The sequence below is a fragment of the Cyclopterus lumpus genome, chromosome 2 (assembly GCF_009769545.1).
Source record: "Cyclopterus lumpus isolate fCycLum1 chromosome 2, fCycLum1.pri, whole genome shotgun sequence".
NCBI lineage: Eukaryota > Metazoa > Chordata > Actinopteri > Perciformes > Cyclopteridae > Cyclopterus > Cyclopterus lumpus.
The window spans coordinates 6,982,678-7,007,975 of NC_046967.1; the positions used below are offsets into that span (position 1 = coordinate 6,982,678).

At 41.7% G+C, this 25,298-nt stretch overlaps 3 protein-coding genes across 4 annotated transcripts; 1 reads left to right on the forward strand and 2 right to left on the reverse strand.

The window, feature by feature from the left end:
• Positions 1 to 1,187: 1,187 nt before the first annotated feature.
• Positions 1,188 to 11,216, reverse strand: pspc1 (paraspeckle component 1). The gene is made up of 10 exons (XM_034547330.1): positions 10,638 to 11,216; positions 10,000 to 10,149; positions 9,722 to 9,873; positions 9,453 to 9,548; positions 9,094 to 9,290; positions 8,634 to 8,718; positions 8,424 to 8,529; positions 4,823 to 4,880; positions 2,337 to 2,473; positions 1,188 to 1,913 (listed from the first exon to the last, which is right to left on the reverse strand). Exons 1-10 carry the CDS (start codon positions 11,013 to 11,015, stop codon positions 1,659 to 1,661), a joined length of 1,614 nt encoding a protein of 537 aa, XP_034403221.1. The 5' UTR covers positions 11,016 to 11,216; the 3' UTR covers positions 1,188 to 1,658.
• A 4,974-nt stretch (positions 11,217 to 16,190) lies between these two features.
• On the forward strand, positions 16,191 to 18,811 carry lypd6 (LY6/PLAUR domain containing 6). The gene is made up of 4 exons (XM_034546754.1): positions 16,191 to 16,311; positions 18,212 to 18,310; positions 18,404 to 18,534; positions 18,632 to 18,811. Exons 1-4 carry the CDS (start codon positions 16,191 to 16,193, stop codon positions 18,809 to 18,811), a joined length of 531 nt encoding a protein of 176 aa, XP_034402645.1.
• Positions 18,812 to 20,379: 1,568 nt separating this feature from the next.
• Positions 20,380 to 23,363, reverse strand: mmadhca (metabolism of cobalamin associated Da). Of its 2 annotated transcripts, none has more exons than XM_034555284.1 (8): positions 23,272 to 23,363; positions 22,770 to 22,814; positions 22,425 to 22,566; positions 22,013 to 22,230; positions 21,547 to 21,652; positions 21,338 to 21,456; positions 21,164 to 21,250; positions 20,380 to 21,076 (listed from the first exon to the last, which is right to left on the reverse strand). In XM_034555284.1, exons 2-8 carry the CDS (start codon positions 22,779 to 22,781, stop codon positions 20,858 to 20,860), a joined length of 903 nt encoding a protein of 300 aa, XP_034411175.1. In that variant the 5' UTR covers positions 22,782 to 22,814; positions 23,272 to 23,363; the 3' UTR covers positions 20,380 to 20,857. The 2 variants fall into 2 exon arrangements, with proteins under 2 accessions (XP_034411175.1, XP_034411184.1); XM_034555293.1 differs by lacking the exon at positions 23,272 to 23,363 and adding an exon at positions 23,129 to 23,265.
• Between the last annotated feature and the right edge of the window lie 1,935 nt (positions 23,364 to 25,298).

Sequence of the window (25,298 nt, forward strand, 5' to 3'; positions counted from 1 at the left end):
TGTGTGTTTACCCGTTTCTTCACGTGAGGCAGGAAACAAAACGGATCTATAAGAGACGAAAAACAACAAAAACATATTTAAACCAAATATTCTGTAACAACGAGCACACAACAAAAATGGACTTTTCACAAACCTGGTATTTCAGGTAGAAATGTGTGCGTGAATTATAGAAAGAAAAACTTCCGACAGTATTTAAACAATCAAACAGGAAAAAGGCAAAAAATGTAACTATCGGAGCAATAACTGATGAAAAGACCAGTTATTAGCTCATCAATGAGATACATTAAACGGTATAGTTTCCAGTCTCCGAATTATGAAAACAAAATGTATGAAATTACAGAATGCCTGATGTAAACAAAGATATGATTTCCAAACCTGGATGATGCAAAGTTGCCCTTTTCTTAGATTTCTTATTTCATATCGGCTAGATGGCACTTCCTGCTTCTGTCCACAAACATCACAGCTTTCGACTTATCAAATATCAATATCAAATACATGCTAATGGGAGTCCAAATAAATTGAGAGCCTTTAAGTGATCACGAGGTGACCCGGCTTTGGTGACTCACACAGAAATACCAAATATGACAAATATGATAACTTAAACACGTCACATACATACACTTATAAACATCACACAGATGTTTCCTTCCTCAGCCCGTCTGGAACTGTGGTATAACTGGGTCATGTTGTTATGGCGACGCATAAGCAGGGATTTATCTCAATTACTGACAACGTTATTGGTCACGTCCACCTGAAGCACACATAAATATACACTTCAAGTTGAGTGTGTAGAAGTGTTTTGCAACACGGGGGGGACACAAGAGGAAAATAAAATGTAATTACCGGTTATACAACTATTCTTTAGAATCCGTGACACCTCGTGGGGATATTTCATTATATGACAACGGCACCATTTGACCTGTAAGCCATAAAATTGCCACGAAGCCCGTTCAGCTCTCTGGCTCGTTGACAGGAAGTGCATCATTTTGACACCCTGTCAAATGGAGCGCTGCAGGAACGAGTCCCGAGAAACACACCGCTGGTTTCTTTAATGGGTGTTTGGTTACAACTGGCCTGTGACTACAAAAGACACAACTTGCAAACAAAAAACGGCACAAAAAAAAAAAGAAGAAGAGTGATGTTTATGGAGAAAATGACAATTCTTTTAAATCACAAAGAGACAGGAATTCCTACAATATTTTATTTCTCTTAACCATCAAATACACAACACAGCGGAGCAGGCAGAAACATTCACTCACTTTAAGATTGAATATCTAATTAGAGGAACAGTATGTTTGAAGGGATGACCACAAAGTACTACCAACTGCCAGCAACAGTATTCTTTTCTTTGTGCAATCTAACTCCTCTTTAACAATCCCACACAGCGGCTCCGTGAAGTGTATCCAACATCAAAGCAGTCGTCAACTGCAAACATGTTTGCACTCAAATGTGCAGCAGGGAAAAATAGTGTATGAACATTGCAAATAAGAGTCGACCCAAAGCATTCTCCTGCAGTTTCATGTAATCGATCACAAATTAAAACGCTCCTCGTCCCATCTTGAGTTACAGGAAAATACAAAACTCACAGGGCGACGTAAAACATAACGAGAGATGATCGGACGGGGAAGAAATAAAGATCCACGTCTCCATGAGACGAGTTAATATCTGCGCCGCTTATTGTTTGGCCCGTCAAAGACTCCCCCTACTGGACTCCCCCTCCCAGCTTGAGGGCCCAATGGCGGCGGTTGCGGTTGCTGCTGCTGCTGCTGCTGCGGCTGCTGTTGTTGTTGTTGTTGTTGTTGCTGCTGCTGCTGTTGCTGCGGCAGCTGCTGCAGCTGCGGCGGCTGCTGCTTTGGGGACTCAACTTCTGGTCGCCCCCCCATTGGGGCACCCTGCGAGTATCTATCTTTTCGCTGAGGTACCAAGGAGCCAGCATTATAAAAAATTAAATTAAAAAATTAAAAAGGAGTGCATAAACGGGAGCACGTTTGAGCGTCAGAGACAAACCCAATGTATCCAGAAAAGCAGTTTCAATGTTCATCAGTCCAGGTTTGATCCGAGTGTGGCCATCCGAGAGTAAAAAGAGGGGAACCAAGCCAACAAAGAAAGAGAGGAAAGGGACTATTAGTTAAGTCCACAGTTTAAAAGACATTTTAAGGTCTTTTTTCCCCTCCCCGATTCAAAATAAAGCTGACTTAAAAGGATAAAAGGATTAATTATTTTGTAAACAAAGTTTGACTGACACTTATTGGGCTTTGTTCTTGTAGTCTATTAAAGAAATGTTGATAGACTAATCAAGGGATAATAAGCGTCATCTGGTTTTCCTGATACATTACCATGGCTCCATTCTCTGACATCAATGGTGTCCCCATATTTGCCGTTCCCTCTGGGCCAATGGCTCCTCCCCTTCCACTCATGCCCATCATTTGACCTTGGTTACCACCGGGCCCTGGAGAGCCCTGGTTAAAGCCATCTACACGCAAAACAACGGAGCATTGGTTTGTGATCGGGTGGGTGGGTGTGAAGTCCCCAACGCGCTACAACTACCTCAATGACTTCAACGTTAACGTTGGCTTTTGGTCGGCAGCGAATGTGATTCTGTCAGCCGGTGAGGACTCGCATTTAGAAACAACTTTAACTCAACAGTACACTTTAACTGTATACATTCATCAGGTTGAAGACAGACCTTGACAAACAGTTGTAGCATTAAGCAACAGTCCGTTTTGTTATTTATATGTAGATATATAAAAATATATGTCACCAATACCACCAAAAACCAACGGTAATTTAAAGTAGACAACTTATGATATATTATGTAGGTATTAAGTCACATTTCACAGATACGGTTTGTTATTGATAATGAGAGGCTTTAACTTTGACAATTCAACTTTGAGGCTGAGTGTCAACACATCTTTTGCTAATTACACCTTGGATTGCACATCATCTTCGTCATGGAGCTCACAGAGCGGTTAGTAAACAACGCTGTACCATTTCGAAGAGCAGACAGACCAGCACAGACGCCACAGGCTCAATCACACGAATAGCAGAGTGATATCATACTGATCTACAAATAGAGTTCAGTGCAAAAAAATAATGATATTAACACTGTTAAAAGTACAATCGGCCATTTGACTGCACCATCCCAACATGTTGCAAGCTGAGACTTTTGTTTTTTGCAACAAGTGAACGAAGTCAACCATATTTGGATTGCAGAGGGGCGACGCTGTGGTAGAGACCTGTCAATCACAGTAGCCCCGCCCTAAAGCTCTAAATTTACTCAACGAACATCATGCTGTATTAATAAAGACTTGAAAATAGAGATTGAGACCATAAACTCATGTCGACCATGTTTACTGAGGGAATAAATCAGAGTAGTCATTTCCCCAAAGACTTCTGGGGACCAGAGGAGTCGCCCCCTGGTGGCCATTAGAGATAATGCACGTTTAAGGCACTTCAGCATTGGACACACTTTTCAGAACTGGAGTTTGCCGCCTGGTTGCAGCATGATGACTGATGTGAACCGTCCACTGCATGGACAAGTGAGACAAAACATCTTAAAGTGCTGATACCACATATCATTTTTAACTGCAATTACGAGCAGCGAAAAAAAAAGAAAGGGGGATAGAAAATTCCACACCGTCCACATCTCAAAAAACTACAGAGATGTCTGCAGATTGTTGGCAGAATGGCTGCAAATGCACCTTTCTGGCAGTTTCTCCTAAATAATATCCAACATTAACACTAATAATATGAAATCAGCCAATAAAGGGGTCTGTACACTGTTGGATGTTACCATTTAATAACAACTTTCAAAATGACTTAATGGCATTAATGGACATTTTAAATTGAAATATTGCTAAATCTATTTTGTGCTTGGCTGAGTGAACATAATTGCTAAATAAATAAGCGTGAGGCTTAAATGTCCACGAGGCGCCGGAAAAACATCCGATCACATTGCTACATGACACAAACAAAAATGTTATATTTCCAGAATGTTTTTCATATAGTTTGATGAGACGGTGTGAACACACGCCAGCAGAAGACAGAACAGTCTTAAAAGACAATAGCTGACCCCCAGACACCAAAACCTGGATGTTACGGTAATTTGTGCAACCATAAACGTGGAACACGGCAGCTGTTCCTATAGATGATGTGCAATCCTAGGTTATGATCGTTGTGTGGTGAATACCACCATAAACCTCTAACAATCTGTCCCACATTAGACTTCAACCTCGGTCCCCGGCCTCTCATCCGGCAGATCAACATTTACGTCAGATGTTTTTATTCATGATGGAAATCAGACGTTTGTCTTCAATTATTTCCAGCCATGATTCACTTTTTTTTTTTTTGGAAGTGCTAAATAAGTGCTTCGGCCCTTTGGAGCTTTTTGGAAAATGTACCATAATAATTTACTTAAAAAGGGCCACTTCGGCTCATAAATGTCAAATAATTTCATTTAAAATCTGCATATACCTGAGGATGAGAGCTCAGGGACTAAAGATTTCTCAATCTATGAAACCCCGCCCAACAAACAACCTCATTCAGTACACTGTATATTCCGTTAGTACAGACATTATGCTGTCATGTGGTGTAGTATGGTTTCTCCTTTGCATTGCATCGCATGTGACTCCATTTTACACCCAGAAAGGAGTCAAATTATACAAAGTAAACCTTAAGTCATTAAAAAAAATCTAAACAGATGAAAAAGAGCCACATGGGATGCAAGACCAATAAAAGCTCTTAATTACATTAAAAAGGCAGTCATCATCATCACTTGATCTGTTCTTTGTATCAACCAGTCTTTACACAATCATGCCCGTACCTCCCATATTAATGGCTCCACGAGGGCCCAGCTCACCCACTCTCATTTCCTGTTCTCTCTGGAAGAAGTGAAGAAGAGCCTTCAGAACAAAACTCGACTAAAAGAACAAATCTTTAGCGGATGGGCTATCGTCCAACACTCACTGTCAAAGTAATAATTTTCCTACACAAAACGGATGATAGAAATTGCCCGTGGCTCTTAAGGAATGTAATAATTATTATTTATGGCTGATGGGAAAGGTGAACTTAAGGTCCAGCTCATCTATCTTTATCAAGGCAGAAACAGTCTCCACCCTCCAGCTGGTCTGTAGGTTTACTGGTCACAGACCAGCTTTATGCAATCACAGTGCAAATATCATTTGCAAGTTGAGGCTTATAATCAAAGCTAATGATCTGGAGGTGTGCAAGTATTTCATTAAAAAAATGGTCTTCAGACATTTCTTTGGGGTTTAAAGCATATGTCAGCCTCTAAACCCAAATCAAAAGTTATGTGATAAAACCTTCACAACATTCGCCCGTTCACAGGCTCCTGACACACCATGGTGACTTTGGAAATTAGCAACAGCAAAGTGTTCAAGTGCAGTTTATAGATGAGGGATCTATAAACTGCACTTGAACACACGCAAATACCAGTTTAGTTTAGTTTCCTTTGCGGAATCAAGCACGGCCGTTAGCAGACTTCCCTCTGTGCTGTGTAGGTTTACTTTGAGGAGCTCAGGAGAGTCGATGCTGCAGCGGATTTAATGGTGCCTATCCCTCTTATAAACACAGGCCTACTCGTCTTAAACTAGTATGTTAAATGGTACTACCTTGGCGACTGCTTCTAAAGTAGATTCGACATTCAACAGCGAATAGAGTTGGACCTCAGAGCGAGTGACGCCTGTCAGCTTGGTGTGTCAGGGTTCAAACACACAAAAACAAAAAAGGTACTCCATCAACCGTTCATTCATTCACACATTCACACACACACACACCCTCACAATAAACAGTTATGGATACATTTCATTCACATAAAAACGAATACGCAATCCTCTCTCCATTTCACACAATCTTAAAAGTCTAAAGTAACAGATTTCCCTGACCTGGATTGAGTCTGCTTTAGGAATAACATTTTTAATGAAAATATTCCAATGAAACATCTCCACAAGACTCGATCCAACTCACTGAAGCCAAGTGGACGTCAATGACCAAATAATATCTTTTAAAAGGAAATTATAAACTCACTACAATGGGTTAATAAACTGTATGTACACATTTCATCACGAGTCAGTGGTGAAATGCAGGTGCAGGTCACCTCAGGACCCGGGATCCATTAGTTTGTGTTACTGTGTGACTTTAAAAAGGGGAGTTAGTCACACATTAACACAAACCAACCGATCGAGGCAGCGGTCGACCAGCAGCTCCCTTTAAGGTGACAGTAGAAAATATAGACATCAAGATCATATCAGTAGCCCATTGCCAGTTAAGCAATTTTCAATTTGTTTTGCCAAAACTATACGGCAACAGCAGAATTGGTCCCACACATACAGCACTTTATGAAATTTGGAACAATACGTTAAATTACTGCAAATATTGTGAAGAGCAACATTTGCAATCTTTAAAAATACTTACCTGTTAAATGGTCAATATGTTGAAACTATAAACAACTAGTAGTTATGTGCTCAAAGTATGATAAAACCCGTTATCATTGTTCCACTAAACTATGACATGACAGCTTCAGACGCCTGAGCTGCAGCTCATATATTCACTAGATGGCAGCAGGTAACATTCATATTCTGGGAGTCACTCACAATTTTCCTTCCAGCAAACAAAAAACATAAGTAAATGTGTTTAAAAATAAATACAAATAAACACCTTTAAATTAAAGTTCATATTTTACAAAACGGCCAAGGGAGCCAGTGTGGAGTCTTTACATTATTGCTGTTTGAGAAGTGTATGCCTGTACTCATTTGAAAAGTTTTGAAAATATGTCAATACACACCAACTGTATGACACAATGCTCATCCCAGACTGTGTGTGTTCATTGATAAAACTAATCTTTGGTGTTTCGATCTGAGAGAATATTTTGATTTCGATGGCGACCGTAAATGAGTCGGTGTGAATTGGACGGATGCTTCTAGAGTTCAGAGTGTTAGGTGCATGTAAAGATTGCAGACTCCAACGGGACCTCTAAACGGAGCAAAAAGGATTTGAAGAGAAAAGTTATAACATAGAAATAAACAACATATCACACCAACAGACACTCATACTGAAAGTTAAGGCACCTAGAATTCACACAAACTTTGTTCTTCATAGAATAAATTACATCACAGCTTTTTAGTCGCCGCAAATCCACTTGAGAGCAAAACTATATTTTCTACTCTCCTCCACTTATGCAAAGCTCTATCGATTATGTTTCCTTATGTTCTGCATATCTGTCGGGCTGGTTGTTGCTATTCATAAATCCAACCAATTCCTGTCGTTTTAAATCGTGTCGATTACTCATCAGAATTAACAGGTAAAGCTGTCAATGCAACAGAGCTAAACAATCTACAGCTGTACTTTTGAAATGCAATACCATAGATGTTAATCTAGGAAAATAATGAGGAATACATATTCTTCAATCTTACAGGAAACTAGAGCTCCTCTATAAAAGTGCAGCTACATCAACTTAGAAAAAGACATTTATAGAATAGAAAAAAAAGAGACCGCTCACAAAAATGTTGAGTGATAAGCTGCTTTACCAAAATGCATAAATGTATTGTTCCACAGCTAATCACTGATCTTTGATTATTCGTTTTATTTGTGCAGAGAAAGGAAACAAAAGCAAAACCTGCAAACAGTGGTGTGAAAAACAACAAATGGGTTCAGCATGCAGTTCAGAGAGAAGGATCAGGAGAGGAGGCCTAAAGAAGGCCAGTAACAATGTGAAGTATGTACTTATGATTGAATCATTTAAATTAATAATTAATTTATTGATAATATACATTATTAATAAATAAGCAGTACACCTGAATGAGAGTGTGTATTTGTCCGATCCCATGGGACACAATGTGTTACCATTGCAGCCGGAGTGCAACTATCAAAATACAGAAGAGCCGTTATGAATATGAAAATGTTGTCTCTGTATACGTCACTGAAAGCTGCAGCAAAACTATGAGAAAATAAGAAATCCCTGCACAGCAACACAATTCAGTCGAGATTCTGCTCAAAGTAAAGAAAGAGGCTGGCTGCTAACCAAAAACTGGGCTGTGAACTACAGACAATACTGCTTATGAGGTTTAGTATGTACACTGTAAAAGCTGTTGACATCTATTTCACACTATGATACAAAAATACTAGGATATTTAGTAGATCAAGATACTACACGTGTATTTCTACTTTAGGATTTGTAAGTTTGAATTAAAAAGAACGGTGTAAGAACAAGTAAGTTGATGTTCAAAATAGATAGAAAAGTTACGTATGCATTGGCAGAATATTAAATTATTAACCAGACAACCCTTTAACTCCTTGATAACTGTAGTTCTTGACTGCGTGTGTGTGTGTGTGTGTGTGTGTGTGTGTGTGTAACTAGACAAGCTGTTGTGTGTTTGACTGCTTGTATGCATTGCAGCTGTACTCACGTTGTCCAGGTAGTTTGGTTTGAAGCCATCTGGGTGTCGTCTCATGTCCTCTTGTTCTCTGTGTCTCATCATCTCCTCCTCTCTCCTCCTCATCTCCTCCTCGTGCCTACAGCCAGAGAGTAAAGATAGGAAATAGTCAAATAAAACACAATTCAAATAAAACTGTTGGACTCTCTTGACCTAATGGTTTGCTCAAGAGAGGAAATGCACCTCATCTCTATCTGCTTTCTTCTCTGCAGCTCCTGGTTGCGGAGCTCCTCCAGTCTCCTCAGCTCCTCTTGACGTCTCATGAGATCTGGAAGAAGGGAGGCAGTCAAGATTAGTGAGACGGAGTCCAGTTCAGGCGACATAATCCACCACCTCCTTTCATCCTCTCAATCTTAGTCGAGGCATCATCCCACTATGTAGAGCATCCCACTAGAGCTGGCATGTACCACCTCAAAAATGCAGCTAAATGGGGGTGGGAGGAGGGCAGTGTGGAGCATGTCAGAGTGCAATTGTGTTTCCAAATGTGACTGGTGTCAGGAGCGCGTGACAGCAAACACAACGTGGAGTCTGTTGAATAAAAGGCTTATTTTGTTGACTAAAAGGCTTATTTTCAACTTTTAAGTTATGCTGGACTAGTTTGTACAGCAAAGTGACACAGTGCAACATTCACAGAAGCCCCCACCTTGTCTCATTAACATGAGCTGATGTTCGTGTTTGGCCGACTCCAACTCAGCCTCCAGTTTCTCTTTGGCCTCCCTGATGTTCTTGTCCACCTGCTCCTTTTGCTGTTTCTCCATCTCATGAAGAGCTTTCCACCGGGACGAATACTCAAAATCAAATGTCCCCGGCTGAGCAAAATGGGGCATCTGCTCTCGTTCCCTGGGGGAAAAGAAGATAAATGCAAAAGGAACTCTACAACTCCAGACCGAGACCTCAGACCAAGAGACAGAATAAGCATTGGAGTTCAAAAGGTACTAAACAAATGAACAATCTCAAGCACATCTTAACGAGAAGATCACAACAAATCATCTCTTGACTTACTTATAGTACGCTGCAGACTTCTGCAACAATTTTTCAGGCAGTCCATCTTCATTATCAAAGTGCTCCGAGGGCTCCACGATGGTCGGACAAGGCGTGCTGAAGAAAGGGGAACAACAGTGAATTAAACCGGTCATATTAAAGCGATGGGTCAGCGATGTCTTCTACAAATCTACGATTTCAGTGGATGAGTAGAGAGAAACTCGCCCTTCATTTCACAACAAAACAACCCCCAAAAAACTTCAACTCTGAATCACCACCCGCGCTCTTACGTGGTCAGCAGCAGTGCTCCCTCCGCGCAGCGCTCCAGAGCCTTGCGTGCAGCTGCTTTGTTTGCAAACTCCACAATGCCTCGCCCAGTGGGGCGACCGCGGTCATCTGTCACGACAATGGCCCGTTCCACCGGCCCGAACTGAGAAAACGCCTGATGGTAGAGGGTGTTTTTTAGACATTTCAGATAAAATAGGGACATTTTATAGAGCAGCGAGACACAGAAGTAGATTTGTCAAACATCCCAATCCTGTAGAATCTGAGATTTTTTAAAGCATACCTCTTCCAGCAGCTCATTTGTTACTGCGGGCAACAGGTTGCGCACAGTGAGGGCAGCAGTATGTGTTGCAAAGCTGACCCTGATTGGTCGATTATTTAAAACAGTCCCATCCAGCTCAGCTTTGGCAATCTCTGCCAGCATGCGGGTTTCCTGTAGGACACAAGATATGAAGAGGAAAGGATGAGGATACCACAGTGAGGGAGACTCTGGCATTCATAAGGGCAGCAGAATGAATTTCATTACAATTGTTATCTTCACTTATAGCCAATTACCAGTCCAAAAGCTGTGCTTGCACCACTGCATGTTCTATAACTACCAATGAAAATGTGTCACGTGTCCAAATAAGGTGGCGAAGCATCAACTATGACAGACAGGTGAACATTCAAATGATGAGTAATAACCTAACGTGAAGTGTCGTTTTGGAACACACACAAATATAAATGTTAAATGTAAGAGGTTCGATATGAATGGGGTCAACCAGCACTTTGTGCTAATGCTAACATAGCAGCTACTAGCTCCTCTTTCGGTCCGCGTATTAAACACGTAACTAGGTTACAGCTCCAGCTTAGTGCAAGAAAGTCAAACCAACACACAACCAGACACACCGCCACAGTTTAAAACCAATACACGCAATTTACCAGGCGAATAAAGCCGAAGCCCCGGTCTCTGTTGATGAAAACCTCGCTGATCTTCCCGTATTTAACGAACATGTTCTTGAACTCCTCTTCCGGTAGGTCCAACGGGAGGTTCCCGATGAAAAGGCGCGAGCGCTGGGTGAACGTCTTCTCCCCGGGCTTCCGAAAGCTCGTGATATCCAAAGTCATTTCAGCCCGGCCCTCTTCGACCCCTTCCCCGGCTCCCTCCGCTTGTTCGGCCGCGGGTGACTGCTGCTGCGTCGGCGGCGCTGGACTGTCTTTGTTCGCCGGAGACTGCGCCGGGGACTCGGTCCCGCTTCTCGGCGGTTGAGGGGAACTGTTGCTCAGCGCAGTCGCTTGTTGCATATTTCGGTTCGCCATACTCGGATAAAGTAGTTTGTGAGACGTTGTCTGAATTAAACTAACTTTGAGGAGAAGGCTCGCGGGCCAGTGTTGATGGTGCACACCTCCTGATATTCAAAGATGGCGGTGCCTGCGCGCGCATTTTGCTATTTGGAGCCGTTCAGGGGCGTAGAACATGTGGGCACCAACTGGACTTTTTGTGACCCCCCCCCCCCCCCCATTCCACCTGTGCGCATCATCAACTTCAACACACTGAATGAATCAAAACAGGGCTGTTATATAACAGTTATAGACAAACAGAACAAATGCAGCAAATCCTCACATGAAAAATTATGAGTGACAGAAGTAATTGATATATTGCGGATTAATGTTCTGTGGATGGACTTATTGATTAGTCAACTAAATTAACATTAGTAAGATTCATATATATTCTTATATGGTAATGTATTGGTCTACATAAAAGAGCCTGGAGGGTGGACAACAGGTGTATTCAGACAGACAGTATGGAACAAAATATGTGGTTTTTCAACATTAAGGCATGTAGACGTGTTCTTGTAGAAACCCAAAATACAAATATTATCCTAAAATGAGCATGATATGGCCCCCTTTAAAGCTCCCAAGCATTCTTTCCAACATGAACATGTTTTGAATGATCCCTTTTTGTCATTTGAGCAATGTGCAAGCTTAGGGCGTGCTTGCTGAAAGCTATTCCCATTATGCACTGGCCATCTGTACAGATATTATGGCACATCTGTGAGCATATTTCTTCTGTCTAGGCTGTTATCGTATTCATTGCTCTCCGGTCAGGGATCCTGTGTCCAGACCGGTCAGAGGGCTCCTGCCTGTTGCTGAGGAGTCTATATGAGTCTGTCCACATGCTTTTCACTCAGGGAATATAAATAAGCAAACAGTTTGTTGTAATTAGCCTACAGAAATAATGCATGCTCATTTCAGAGAAAACTTGCTGTTTGATCTCTTTTGAGCCTGAGCACAACCCTGAAGCATTAATTGTACATATCTGAAACATCTTTGTCTTAATTACATCTGTGATCATTAAACATTCATTGTGAGTGCTATATTACTGTATATGATGTGTGTTGATAATTAATACTGATGCATTATCAGCGCTATAGGTTGAGCTAATTCCAAGAACGTTATATGTTGGATAGTTTAAATCTTAAAATACATAACATGTTGACGGTCATATGCTTTTGTGTGGAAAATGTTATTGTGAAACGTTTAGATCAGATAAATGGAGTAAAAAGTAGTCATCAGAATGTATCTCAAGTACCGTACTAGGAAAAAAGTACTTTGTTAAATGATGACACCACTGGATAAATACATCTATATAGTGACGTAGAAGTGACGTCGCAGCACCCTCCTCCCTCGGCTCCTCTGAGCAGCGCAGTAGTTTCTCTGATTTCCATCTGCAGGTCCGTCGCGGACTCATCGGGGAAGCGGGTAAGTTGTATTATGAAGTATTATGAAGTATTATGGACTGATCAAGTCACTGTTCATGCGCAGTGTAAATGTCACCCATCGCGCTAATTTCAGAATTGAGGATTATGAATTGTTCCCCATTAAGATTCTGTGTGTTTATTCAGGATTTTAAATATTGTTTTTTTGTTATTTCCATTTGCTGTACAGCCTACTGACACGACAATTCAAAGGGAAATATTGCGGCTACATTTTACTTAATTGACAACAACAGCTATCTTGAAGATTCAGATATTGCATAAAAAACAACTGCTGTTTAATAAACTACCTGATAGTATAACATACTTACCATAGCTTCACCGCCACCTACTACATCAAAATACTGCTTGCACGTCAGTAATAGAAATCCAATAATATATAATAATAATAATAATAGTATACAGCTGAAATAATAAATCGATTGGTCGATTGGAACAAAAATGATTGGCAACTATTTGGAAATATGAGAAGATTTTCATGCTTTTTTCTCATATAATCATTCTTAACTACATATTTCTGGGGGATTATTTTGTCCTGGGACGTTTTATGGAATTAACGATTATCAATAATTGAAGGGGAAAACAAGTGTAACAATGATATAACACTGAGATATAACACACACATCTGCTGCAGTTTTGATACTTCCAGCACCGTTTGATGCATACTTTTACTTCTTTAAACTCAGGACTGTTGTAACAGAGTATTTGAATACTGTAGTTTTGCCAGTAGGCTGTGCATTATGTGACTGGGAGGCTGAACTTTACCCACAATCATACCGAGGCGTTCCAGTCAACACTGAAGTGTCAATCAGCAGCAATCAGCGACGATCGCTGGAATTTCTCCGGTGCAGTGATGTCTGACCGAGTTCAGTGTGGAAGGGGAGCACATGAGCGGCCGTCTGACGGGAGTTAAGCCCCGGCCGTGTGTGTCTGCTCGGGAGAACTGAGCTGCTGGATATCGGCTGAACCTCAAAGGCAACCCTGGTGGCCTGACATGTTGTATTCCTCTGACACGCATGACCGACTCAAAGCTATTACCCTTCATCATGGTTCACATGTTTCTTTATTTTAAAATGTTTTATTAATTAATGTAAGCCTAGATTACTTTATGATTATAAAAATGGGTTTTACGGCTTCCCCAGTTATATTTACAATGTTTGGGGTCATTCGTCCGTGCTGCAGCCATAAGTTTGTTTTCTCTGACAGCACCTGAATGCAGCATAGAAGGACTGAAGGTGTGAATAGTTTGTGAGAAACAGTTATTTCCTTTTCTTGGAAATATATATATATATATATATATATATATATATATATATATATATATATAAATATAAATAAATATATATATACATATAAATATACATGTATGTATATATATATATTATTATTATAGTATTATATTTACAGAAAACCCAGCTTAACTCCTGAACTTCTGATGATGATTTACAACGTCTGTACTTGGCAGACAGCCCCATCTTATCTCTGGTATGAATAGGTCACAGGCAGGGTTGCAAGTCAGACAGCACGTAAAAACCTAATTATTCTTCTTTGTGGATAAAAGAACAGAATGTGACACTAAAGTACAGCACAGAACCACTTTATGGAAGGCAACGTCTCAGCTCAACTTTTACACAATCTGCACACTTCATCCTCCGTTGTCAGGGGTGACAGAAAGATTTAGAACCGGTCCTCCTTCAGATTCTTTCAGCGCTGAAGGAGCTGGTCGGTGCTGATTGAACGTCGAGAGATATAAACCCTCTCCAGTTGTAACAGGGAGACCCTAATCCCTCCAAGCACTCCAAATTTTGCTCCAGGCCCAGCATCTCTCAGGCAGCTCAACGCTGGAGAGCTGACGTCTGAAGTTTCCTTTTCAGTTTACAGAATATCATTATGAGCTATACATGACATGTAAATACAGTATACAGCGGCGGGGCTCTGAGGAGGAAGCCCGTGGATTGAAAGACTTCCCTGAATTCTATCAAGTATTAACGGTTTGATTAGGATGCGTTCACAGGTCTCAACTTCTGCATTTGGCTGGAATACAAGACATTGTCTCAATACTGCAATTTCGAAATCCATTCACACAAGTCACGAAACAAATGTACGAAATCTTTTATACATATATTGTGCCTCAAATGCTGGGTTGCTTAATTTCTCATTAAATCCATGAATCATTTAGTCTCTGAAGTGTCTGTCACTTATCGAAATGTCTTGTTTTGTTGAAGCAATGGTGCAAAATCCCCAAATATTAAGTTTAATATTATAAAACACAGTGAAAACCAGAAAGTCTTTTCATTTGAGAAGCTAGAACTGGTTCAAATCTACAATTTCTTCTTTAAAAATCATTATGAATTGAAGCATTTGGTTGATTAATCATTTTAAATGCTATCATGCTGTCCTGCAAATATCCACTTATTACAGTAATCATAGTACTCAATCTGATCAAGCAGAGCCTTGAGAGTGTGCCGTGTCCCGCATAGTCCAGTATGGTTTTTCAGTCTGCAGCAGAGACAAGGATCATGTTATTGGGGCATGCATAATGTTAAGAAAACAAGCATTTACAACCACACAGCCAGTTAGGCCTGGGGATAAAAATGGAGTCTGAGGCATCTGAGCTCAACGTCAATCTCACACAACGGATCTGGGATCAGGGGCAAAACCAGGTCATCTGGTGTTTAATTCACTGATTGACGTCTCAGTGAATCTGAAGAAGAGCATTTGTTGGAGAGCGTCCCTCTTGGAATGTAACTGATTACTATTGGATGTCACTTAAGGAATCACCACATATAAACGTAGCCTGTGTTTTCTCCAGTGAAAGTCAACGCGTACCAAAGCCCATAGATAAAAAGATGTTTATTACATTTCAATTAAGAGAGACATTTTTCTTGCATAGAAAAAACATGCTGCATTAAATCTTTATAATCCAAGGCCACTCAGATATCGTCTCTCACATCTTTTAAACAGGAATGCCCCCTGTTAAAGGAACAGCGTGCAGGATTGAAGGGGATTCATCGCCAGAAATGTAATATAATATGTATAACTATTATCAACTGAAACTAGAGAGCTGTAATCTGCAACCTCACCGCTAGATGCCACTAAATCATGTGCATGTTGGGGAGGTATTTACATTTCTGGTAGCGATGCATTAGCTAGCAAATGTTCTTGAATCTGTTGAGCCAAGGAACCGGTTCAGAAGATGGTCTGAATGAGTCTTTTCCTGCTGTTGTGATCAGTTCAAAGGTGTCAGAGTACGAGACAATACACATGCAGACTCGGCTTTATCAATCAATGACCCATCGCATGCATTGATTGAAAATAAGCATCTGGCAAGCAAGGACTAATGGCTAAATCCCCAGAAGGCAAAAGGGGGCTTGTAATTGAAACATAACTCAGAAGTGTTAATAGCTATAATAGATGTCTTCCTGTTCTTTGTCTGCAGACTGGTGGGGTTCCTTTTGACATTTTGAATAATGAAGTGAGCTCACAGCGTGCGCAGCACAAACAGCTGATCACTTTTGCAGACTAATTAATAGATGTTAGCTTCTCACGTTATACGTTTACTAAAGCTACAAAATTATGACTCAGACACATCTTTCTTAAAATATGTATATGCTTTTAAAATGTATGGCGGTGCTGCTCTTGGGGCTTTATCTGAAGGCCTTCTCTCCCTCAGGGTTTCAAAGTGCCAAAGCAAAGTGCATGAAGGAACTTTGGGCCAATGATGGAGGCCTGGCCAACGGTGGCCTGGATGCTGCTCATGACCAACGCTGCTGATTGGCTGAAAACGGTCCAGTCACGGGACTTCTCCATCACGGACATCATCCGGCTGCATCCCTCAAGTAGGAGCATTAGGCCACACTCTGAACTGTTGTGTCTCTGTGAGCTTTGTCCTGTGAGAACTACAGCTGTCCCTGCTGATTACCATGTACAGATATGATTCTGGCCAATGGGAAAGCAAAACAAGTCACATTTTTGTGTCAGAGCACTTTAAGTAAACGGATGATTATTCAGAGATATTGTCTGAAAGACAAATCTGATATGTAAGAACTTAACCCCTTGACGTTAACGGTGATAATAATTGGGATGCTAATTTTGGCTAGCGTAAAACAGGCACAAAGCCTGTCGATCACAAGGTAGCCCCGCCCTAACGTATTCTGTCTGACAAAAAAAGAGAAAGAACACTGTGTTAATGCATTGGTGTAATGATATTTTGTAGCTACGGGATCATTACATAAAGACACATTCTCATTTTGCATGGACATTGGTGATTTTGCACATTTACCCTAGATTAATAGGAATGTTTGCCTACACACTGTGGCCAAACATTCCTATTAATCTAGGGTAAATGTGCAAAATCACAACTAGATCTGGAGGCTGTGTGGTTATTTAAACCTTGCTATGAATGTAAACAGACTACTGTCTGCTACCACAGTTATTCACAAGATCAACTTTATAATGTTTATGTTCAGATTTTCTATTCTCAAGTTTACTGAGGAGTTATTGTGCACCAAAGTGGCGAAAATCAATTATCGCAGCTCCACACGTCAACTTTTCTACCCCTTATTATACTGATTAAGAGTTTAATGAGAGTAGACACACTGAGGAAAAAAGCATGTGCTCATATAACCGATTTTCTTTTTCCGATATGGTTGTTGAATAGATTTCTGACGTTTTTGGTCCAATCTTGACTCCCCACTTATAATAATAAAAAGTTCCAGATCATATTTTTGGACATAAAGCTCCAGCTGGTACCCAAAGGCACAGCATTGCAAATACTATGAGTCTGACCCGTCAGAGGATACGTGTTTGTAGATGGTACAACGCTGACCTCTAGTGGCAGAGGACCAAAACTGCATGCTTCAAAGTGAGGAGACGCTCTGATCCGTTGTTTGTTTGTTTTTGCAGATGTTTATTATGGAGGCCCATAAGAGTTTTTGGTCCTCTTTCTCAGACTGACCATCTCAGAATGTGGACTTAATAAGTCAATATCTCTAAGTAAGACATCATTTACATTTTGTATAATAACAAGTTGAATATACTATTCCATTAGTTCTGAGTAAAACAAAAAACAAAGCACGAGAGTACAAAAACTGTAAATAATAGTTTATATAATAGATTTATTCTCATAGACTTCTTTTTAAAGGAGTCGCCCTCTGCTGGCCATTAGAAAGAATGCAGAGTTAAGGCACCTCCGCTGCGGCTTGACCTTTCAGACCCAGAGGTTGCCCCTAGACTTGGTACGCTCAAGAGCAAACGATGTACAGTAAATATATATTCAGCAGCTTCAACAGAAAACAATCGTGAATCCAAGTCGAGTTGCAGGTGAAGATCAACAGAACCAGCTTCCGTGACCCAATGAGAGCGGTGATGATTCTGTCTAACTTCCCCTCCCGATAGCCGCCCTCTTTCTCCAGAAGGGCCGTTCTTTTGTTCTCCAGTGAGGGCTTCTTTGTCCTCTTCGGTCCGTCTATCCATTACTGTTAACAGAGACTTCCTGCAGCGAAGCCTTTAACGCCGGTGCCATTCGACCGGCTGACTGAGTGTGTCGGCTCCGTTTCAGGCCTTTCTGTCAAGAGCCGGTGTGGGGGAGGTGCTCGGTTTAATTAGTATTTAAATTGTGCATAAATTGAACAGTGAAACCCTGCATTAATAAATAATATAATCCTGAATGCCGTGATCAGACGGCACAAACTCAAGAGTACTGGTGTGTGTGTGTGTGTGTGTGTGTGTCCTCCACAGCTACACCTCATCCTGGCGGCTTCAAGTGCTTCACGTGTGAAGATGCCGCAGACAACTATGAGTGTAACCGCTGGGCGCCAGATGTTTACTGTCCAAAAGGTCAATATAAGCTAAATGTAAAACGTAGGTCCACAAAGACAAGAGTTGCTTGTCGTTCATCCTGAAGTGAAGGCGTATCTTGTCTTCTTCCAGATGCCAGATACTGTAGCGCGCTCCACGTGATGGATAACCACGGCGCCAGTGTGTCTGTGACCAAGCGCTGCGTGGCCCTGGAAGACTGTCTGCTTCCCGGCTGCGATGACGTCCCCGATAGCGGCCATCAGGTACGTGGAGGTGGACTCTCGTGTCTCGGAGAAGAGGTAAGAATGTTGTACGGAATCAGGAGGACGTCTCCTCAACCTTCTGAGTGTCGCCCACCAGATGTGCTCGTCCTGCTGCGAGGGGAACATCTGTAACGTGGTGGTGCCGAGGAACGCCAGCAGCTCCATCTTCTCCTCGACTTCTCCTCTGGCCAGCTCCGGCAGGAGGTTCCTTCCTGCGCCGCTGAGCTACTACATCATGGTCATGGTCATGGTCATCTCTACAGCTGGACACTTTTGAGAGGGAAACTCGGCATCTGTGTGCATACACAACATAAGGACACTTTTCTGTGTGACTAAAACGTTTTCTAAAAGCGGAAGAACAAAGACAAATGTATTTCCCAATCTCATGTTCAGTATATAGCCGATATTAGAACTGCAGATGTTTCACAAAACATTCCGAAAGTCACAGAAGCTTTTTTTGTTGTTGTTAATTTATTATAACATATATAAATTCTAACAGTATTAATGTCGCCATGTAAGTGTGTATTTTCTGAGGTTATCGATATTAAATTGCTGGGGAAATCAGTTTTTTTTTTTGTGCGATTGAGTTTCAAGATATTAATCAGAATCAACAATAAATGACCATCAAAAAAGAAAAAGATTGACAGAAAAAATAAATAAATACAAACACATTCCATGGTACAGAACGGGTAGTGCATACCTACACACACACATTTGTTGTACGTCATAGGACTACATACAACATGGGGACTGATGTTAAATGGCATAAAGGCAGTCATCTTGGTGAGCCCAAACAGAGAGTCTGAGTGTCTCGCTGATAAATGTCAAATTAAACTAACCAATGGCTCTGATGGGATGCTTTCTCTGGATCACAGCGATTATCAAGTCGAAGGTAAAGGAGTCAGCCTCTCTGCAGTAAAACTAATCAACCAATAGGTGGGGACAAATAAACACCACTGTTTCCATTTACACACACACACACACACACACAAGCTGAACTATGCTGCTATAGGCTCATAGGCTGCTGGGGGACATTTTAGGATACACTGAGCTCCTCTCTCTTCTTCTCTCTCTTATGGACAAGGTTACATCTCTCCATTGCACCTTACTAACTCTACTTCCTCCCCGGAGTCTTTGTGACTTCACATCTCATAGGGTCCATTGGACCTGGCTGAGTCTGAAGCTGGTCCGGGGTCCTTGCCCATGCTTCCTGCATCCAGCCCCTGGCCTGGACCTGGCCTCCTTCCCAAATGGCCCTGCCTCCTTCATTCTGGCTTTTGCCCCATTGGTCCGGCCTCTTTCTTGATGCCTCCTGTCAATGTCCATTCAATGAGTGTCCTTGATGGAGGTGCTTAAATTAATATTCTCCCCACTGACATGTTGAGCAACATATGGTAACCATTTGCGACAAGGGATGGGCGAAAAATGTTTCTCTTGCAACATCGGCTTGACTGGATCTTCATTTGGACAGTGGTGGAAAATACATTTACTGACGTGCTCAGCTCAAGTACAATTTTGAGGTACTGTAATTTAACTAAATGTAAACTAATACATTATTATACAGGTAGGTGAAACTACGTAAAGTAGTCAAAATCATCTTTACTTACTGAAGTGAAACATCTCAATACTTCTTCCACCACTGCCTTTCATCATATATATATATATATATATATATATATATATATATATATATATATATATATATATATATATATATATATATATATGCAACTCTTCTTTATGAAAATTAAAATATCAACCTGCATAATTCAGTCCTCCGTGTACTAGAATGAGTCGATTCATTTGGTAAACACATGTGTGAAGGAGCACACAGGAAATCGTGTCACAGCAGCCTGAGGAAAAGTCACTTTATTGGCTCAGCAGTTGTGAACGTCACAGCTGGAGTGATTCAACTCAAACAGCGTCCACGCTTCTTTAGATTCTGTGCAACAGATAAGAGGAAACAAAACAACACTGTACATGTTTGTAGGAAAAGGTTTTGACCCGATATCTGCATTTCCATTTCAAATCCATGGCTCTATTATCATAAAACACAGGTGATGTCATCCTCTGAAGTGGTAACATTGTCTACTCTTCAGACAGCCTCCGAGTTCGTGCTGATGTGGTGCAGGTTGAGCCAGGTTGACCAGCACCGGAGTCTACATTAGAGTCTCAGTCAAGTCCTTGTTACAGTACGACAAACTTTGCACAACTTTCCACTGATGCAGCCGTGCACCAACGCGATCCAAACTCCTTCAAAACATAAATAAGACGCCTTGTTTGGATTTGGCTCTGGGAAATATATATATATTTTTTCAAAAGCCTATTCCTCATCAGCGAGCACATTTGAAAGTCCTTGTAGTCTCGCGATGGCAGAACTGTGAGCGGGTGCATTGGTGAAAACGGTCCCCACAAACTGAGGCGTTCCTCTCAGGATGTGGCGGATAATTGTGCACGAGCCCGACACTTCGATGTGGAAGCCCAGGTCTCTTAGTTCCTCCTCTGTCCGCAGTTTCGTTTGACTTGACGGAGATGCAAAGAACTGTGAGGGGAAACAAGAGGTGATGTAAACAGGGAGAACGGTTCACCGTTAACGCAAGAAATCCCCACTGGAAACGGGACAACTCACAGCTGCTCCTGTTGTCGGGTCAATGAAGTCGGCCCAGTAGCCTGCAGTCCACAGAGCGAAGCACATTTCCTTTGCTCCGCTCACAAACTGCAGTGAGGAGAATAAAGCACGTCATGGAGCCGTTTCAACATCACATCTCTTAACTTATCGTGATACAATAATCTCGGGACTCGCTTTGCTCAGCAGCTGGTCTTTGTCCTGCTCTGCTGCCTCCTCACACAGACCGTTACTCTGCGTGACCGTCACAACTGTGATGGAAGTGGTGGGCGCTGAGGGGAACATGAGCTCAAGATCTGTGACGCACACACACAAAGAGTTGCGTTACTTCAGGTTATGAGGAGTCACTGTATAAGGCTAGTTCATGCCAAATAACGGTCCCTTACCTTTCCTTAGCAGCTCAGGGCAGGAACTTATGGAGCAGTCTGTCTCTGTCTGAGTAAAGTACTGCTCAGCTTTATGGACTCTGGTGTCTATAGTTCCCAGGTTTCCCTGATAAACACACAAATACACATTGACAAAGCAGCTTTGGAACCTGGAAATCACTTATTTATTTGGAAATTATACTCAAGAGGAAGATTTGGCTAAATGCAGCGTACAAAACTGTTTAGAGTAGTTGTTTATATCATGTGTTGCAATTGATAATGAGATACCTTGCAAGTGAAGAATCTACCCAAATGTTCTCTCGTTACATGGTTAAAAATGTATTGTTAAATGACCCTTACACGTACACTAGGTACAAGAGAATGTTAAGTCGCCCCCAGGTTGTCAAATTCACAAATGAAAATACATAAAAATAAAAAAAACAGAGCCCCAGCTGCACATTAAAACAAAAAATATTCAAAAACTTACTTGGAACTCGTTAACAAACTGGGCCAGTATGAAATGGTGTCTCTCTGTGCAGCTCGGGGCCGTCAGTACATCCGGCACCGACCTGTGGACTGGAGTCCTCTTCTGGTCCTCCATGCCCTCCAGGTGACAGTCGAACCCAGCGTTACCTGGTAACTGAAAGCGCTGGTCTTGAGGTCCGAATGGTCCCATGTTCTCGTCAGGCCACACGGTCCTGGGGCCTGGAGGGGACGTGACAAAGATACGAGTCCGTCTTTAAACATTTTTGTTAAAAAAAAAAACTTGGCTGTGTTTGACACGCTGGAGTCTCTCTCTGCATGCACAAAGAAAACTAAAATGGAATCCTTTTACTTGTGCCTTGAGTACGTTGTAAAGCGATATACAAATAAAATGTATTATTATTAATTTGACTCACCAGAGTCTGTGTGTGATACAGCGATGTAAGGCTCATCTGAGCTCGCAGTAGAGAAGATTCTGGTTCTGCCGACACGGAGGGCAGCTAATGCTTGACGGCCGGCCGTCTTACATAGGACCAGCCTGCCTCGACCACACAGCACCTGTATAGGAACAAAGACATGTTAACAGCTGGAAGCATATCAAGAATGCCCACATAAGAAACAGGTATCACTTGTATCGCATGTCATTTGTACGATAAGCAACATCTTGAAAAATTGCCTGTATTTTAAAATTAAGTCTGCGGACACTTCACACAAGGAGGTACAGTGGGCTGACGTCACTACCGGCCAGTTATGTAACTTACACTACTGGACATCGTGGTTCGTGTCAGTCTTCCTCTGACTGTAACCTGTTGGATTAAAAACAACAACAACAATTAGTGCAACGGAGGACAACTCAAAACGTGTGTACAAAAATAAATAAAAAGCTTCAGCTGGCTAACTTAAGCCAGCCAGTTAGTTATAACACACATGCTAGCTGACATGATGCAACCTTTTTACGGGGCAGCGAGTTGGTCGTACACTTGCTTCACAAGTAACGTTTGACTTGTAACGGACACACATCGTCGGGTTCAACGTTAACTAAAGAGCCAACTAACTAGTTAGCTACTACCGTTAGCGAGCTGTTTGCTAACACGCAGGTCAGCTGGCTTAACTTACTTACACTCTCCCTTTTTGGGCGGTATTGTACATTCCCTAACTTGATCCGAGCACCGCACACAAACAGCCGACAACGTAATGAAGAAACATGACAAATATAGACGTGTCGATATGGATTACAGCTTGAAAAGTACACGTTGTTCTTACCTGTCAACTTGCACGTCCGCAATTTCACCATGGACTCTTTCTCCGTCACAAAAACAACGATGGGAAGCGATAAGGGACAAAAACAAGTCATGCGCAGTTTGCGTAACAGTTACATCAAAGTCCATTTTAGTGGGATGTAAGGGACAATGGGTTTAATTAAGAGGGATTAAACACCTAGCATTTTCTGCGTGAATTGTGCTAGATTGATACGATATTATATTTTAAATGACACACAACCGGTGCTATAAATCTGATATTAAAAAGAGCCGTGTTTTTCCATGTTTCACCACAAGATGGCAGCAAGTTAACACGACCAAGGATTTGATAACAGCAGTACAGCTCTTCTTACACTGCAAGTTGGCCTCATTAAGTAGCATACTTGATTGTAGTATTCAAAGTTTGTATAAAGTTAACTTGCCTCCCATATTGTTATTTGTGCCCTAGCTTGCTATAAAATGCTAAATATAACACTTTTCTGAGATAAAAAATAAGTTACTCAAGACTTAACGTTACATTTGTTGATATTTATAGATTTCAACTTTATGATAATGGTACTGTCCTACTAAAAAATACATATTGGTTGTTTCAAGCCTTCGGTTTTACTGTAAAACTATCATAAGGAGCAGAGAGAGGTGTTGGGAAACAGCAGCTAATTAATACCAGGTGTGCCAGCTGATTGCTCATGATGACATCATGTCAGTGTACAGGCTCCAGTGTAAACTATAACATCCTGGGCGGGGAAAGTGCTTTAATAACCCTTTTGCTTAAGTTCCCCGATACTCGAACAACTTTACCTTGGCTAACCTCTCAACAATGTCCACAATAAAATACCAAGTGTGTTTGTACTGCAAAGTTCCCAGGAGAGGAAACTGCAGCGAAACGGCCCACATGCTCAGCAAAAAAAATCCCCCACGCCCCTTCCTGATCAATAAAGTAAAAAAAAAAAATTGAATTGTCCTGGCAAGAGCAGTAATATTTGATGTCTGAAGTTGTGAAGGACAAGGACACCAAAAGTGCATTTTGCTGGCGTGGACGTGTCGCTTTATAGCTGACTCGGACGAGCTGATTGGCACTTTCTCTGAACTGACAGGATGTGCAGTGGGAGTTTACCCTGTGTGTGTGTGCGTGTGTGCGTGTGTGTGTGTGTGTGTGTCTGTGGGTCTGTGGGGAGGAGGCATGTGGAACTGCAGAGCTTGGCTGTCAGCGTGTCTCCCACAGGATAATTTGTAACAGCAATGCAGCATCCACCCTCGATGAAGCCCTGTGGGATGTACACACATACACACGTGCACGCACACACCCGCACACACACACGCACACACTGATATGCACCAGCATCCCATAGCAGCTAACAAATGGAATCTTCACCACAGGCTTTCATCCCCAGTGTTGTTATTTAGAGGTGAAAAGCATCGAGTGAATCAAGACCAGTTGAGGAAGAATTCAACACTCTGCTCTGTAGTGAGTTTAAAATGCAGCTCGACTGACATTAAAGCTGCACCTTAAAAAAAAAGTTCATCGTTTATTACCCTGAAATTGTGTTTCAAGCATGCACTTGCCATTACTCATTAACTCACAGTTATCAGTCGCTAATTGTTTCTATGAAACACATTTCTTTCCTGGACAGCATGCGGCTGGTTTCTCCGCGAGTGGAACTCCTCAGTGCAGCGGAGCCTCGAGACCTCAAGACAGGGCCGTGAGTCACTCGAGGTCTTATATCGCCGCGCTGTCAGGCCACATCGGATCTTGTCTGGAATCAGCACTTTTCTATTAATATTTCATCCATTGGCAAAAAAAAATAAAACCAAAACATTTCCATCTCACACATTCAGAGCTATACACCTGCTTGTGTCAGCACTCTATTTACTGCGCTCACGCCTTAACTAATGACATAGTGAGAGCCATAAAAAGGTCTATATACCATCTCCTCTCGACATTTGAGGATGACAAACCTATATTAGGTTTTGGTCATGTTTCCCACGTGCCACCACCTCCACCTGGCTGTCTATCCGTGCTTGCTCGTGCTG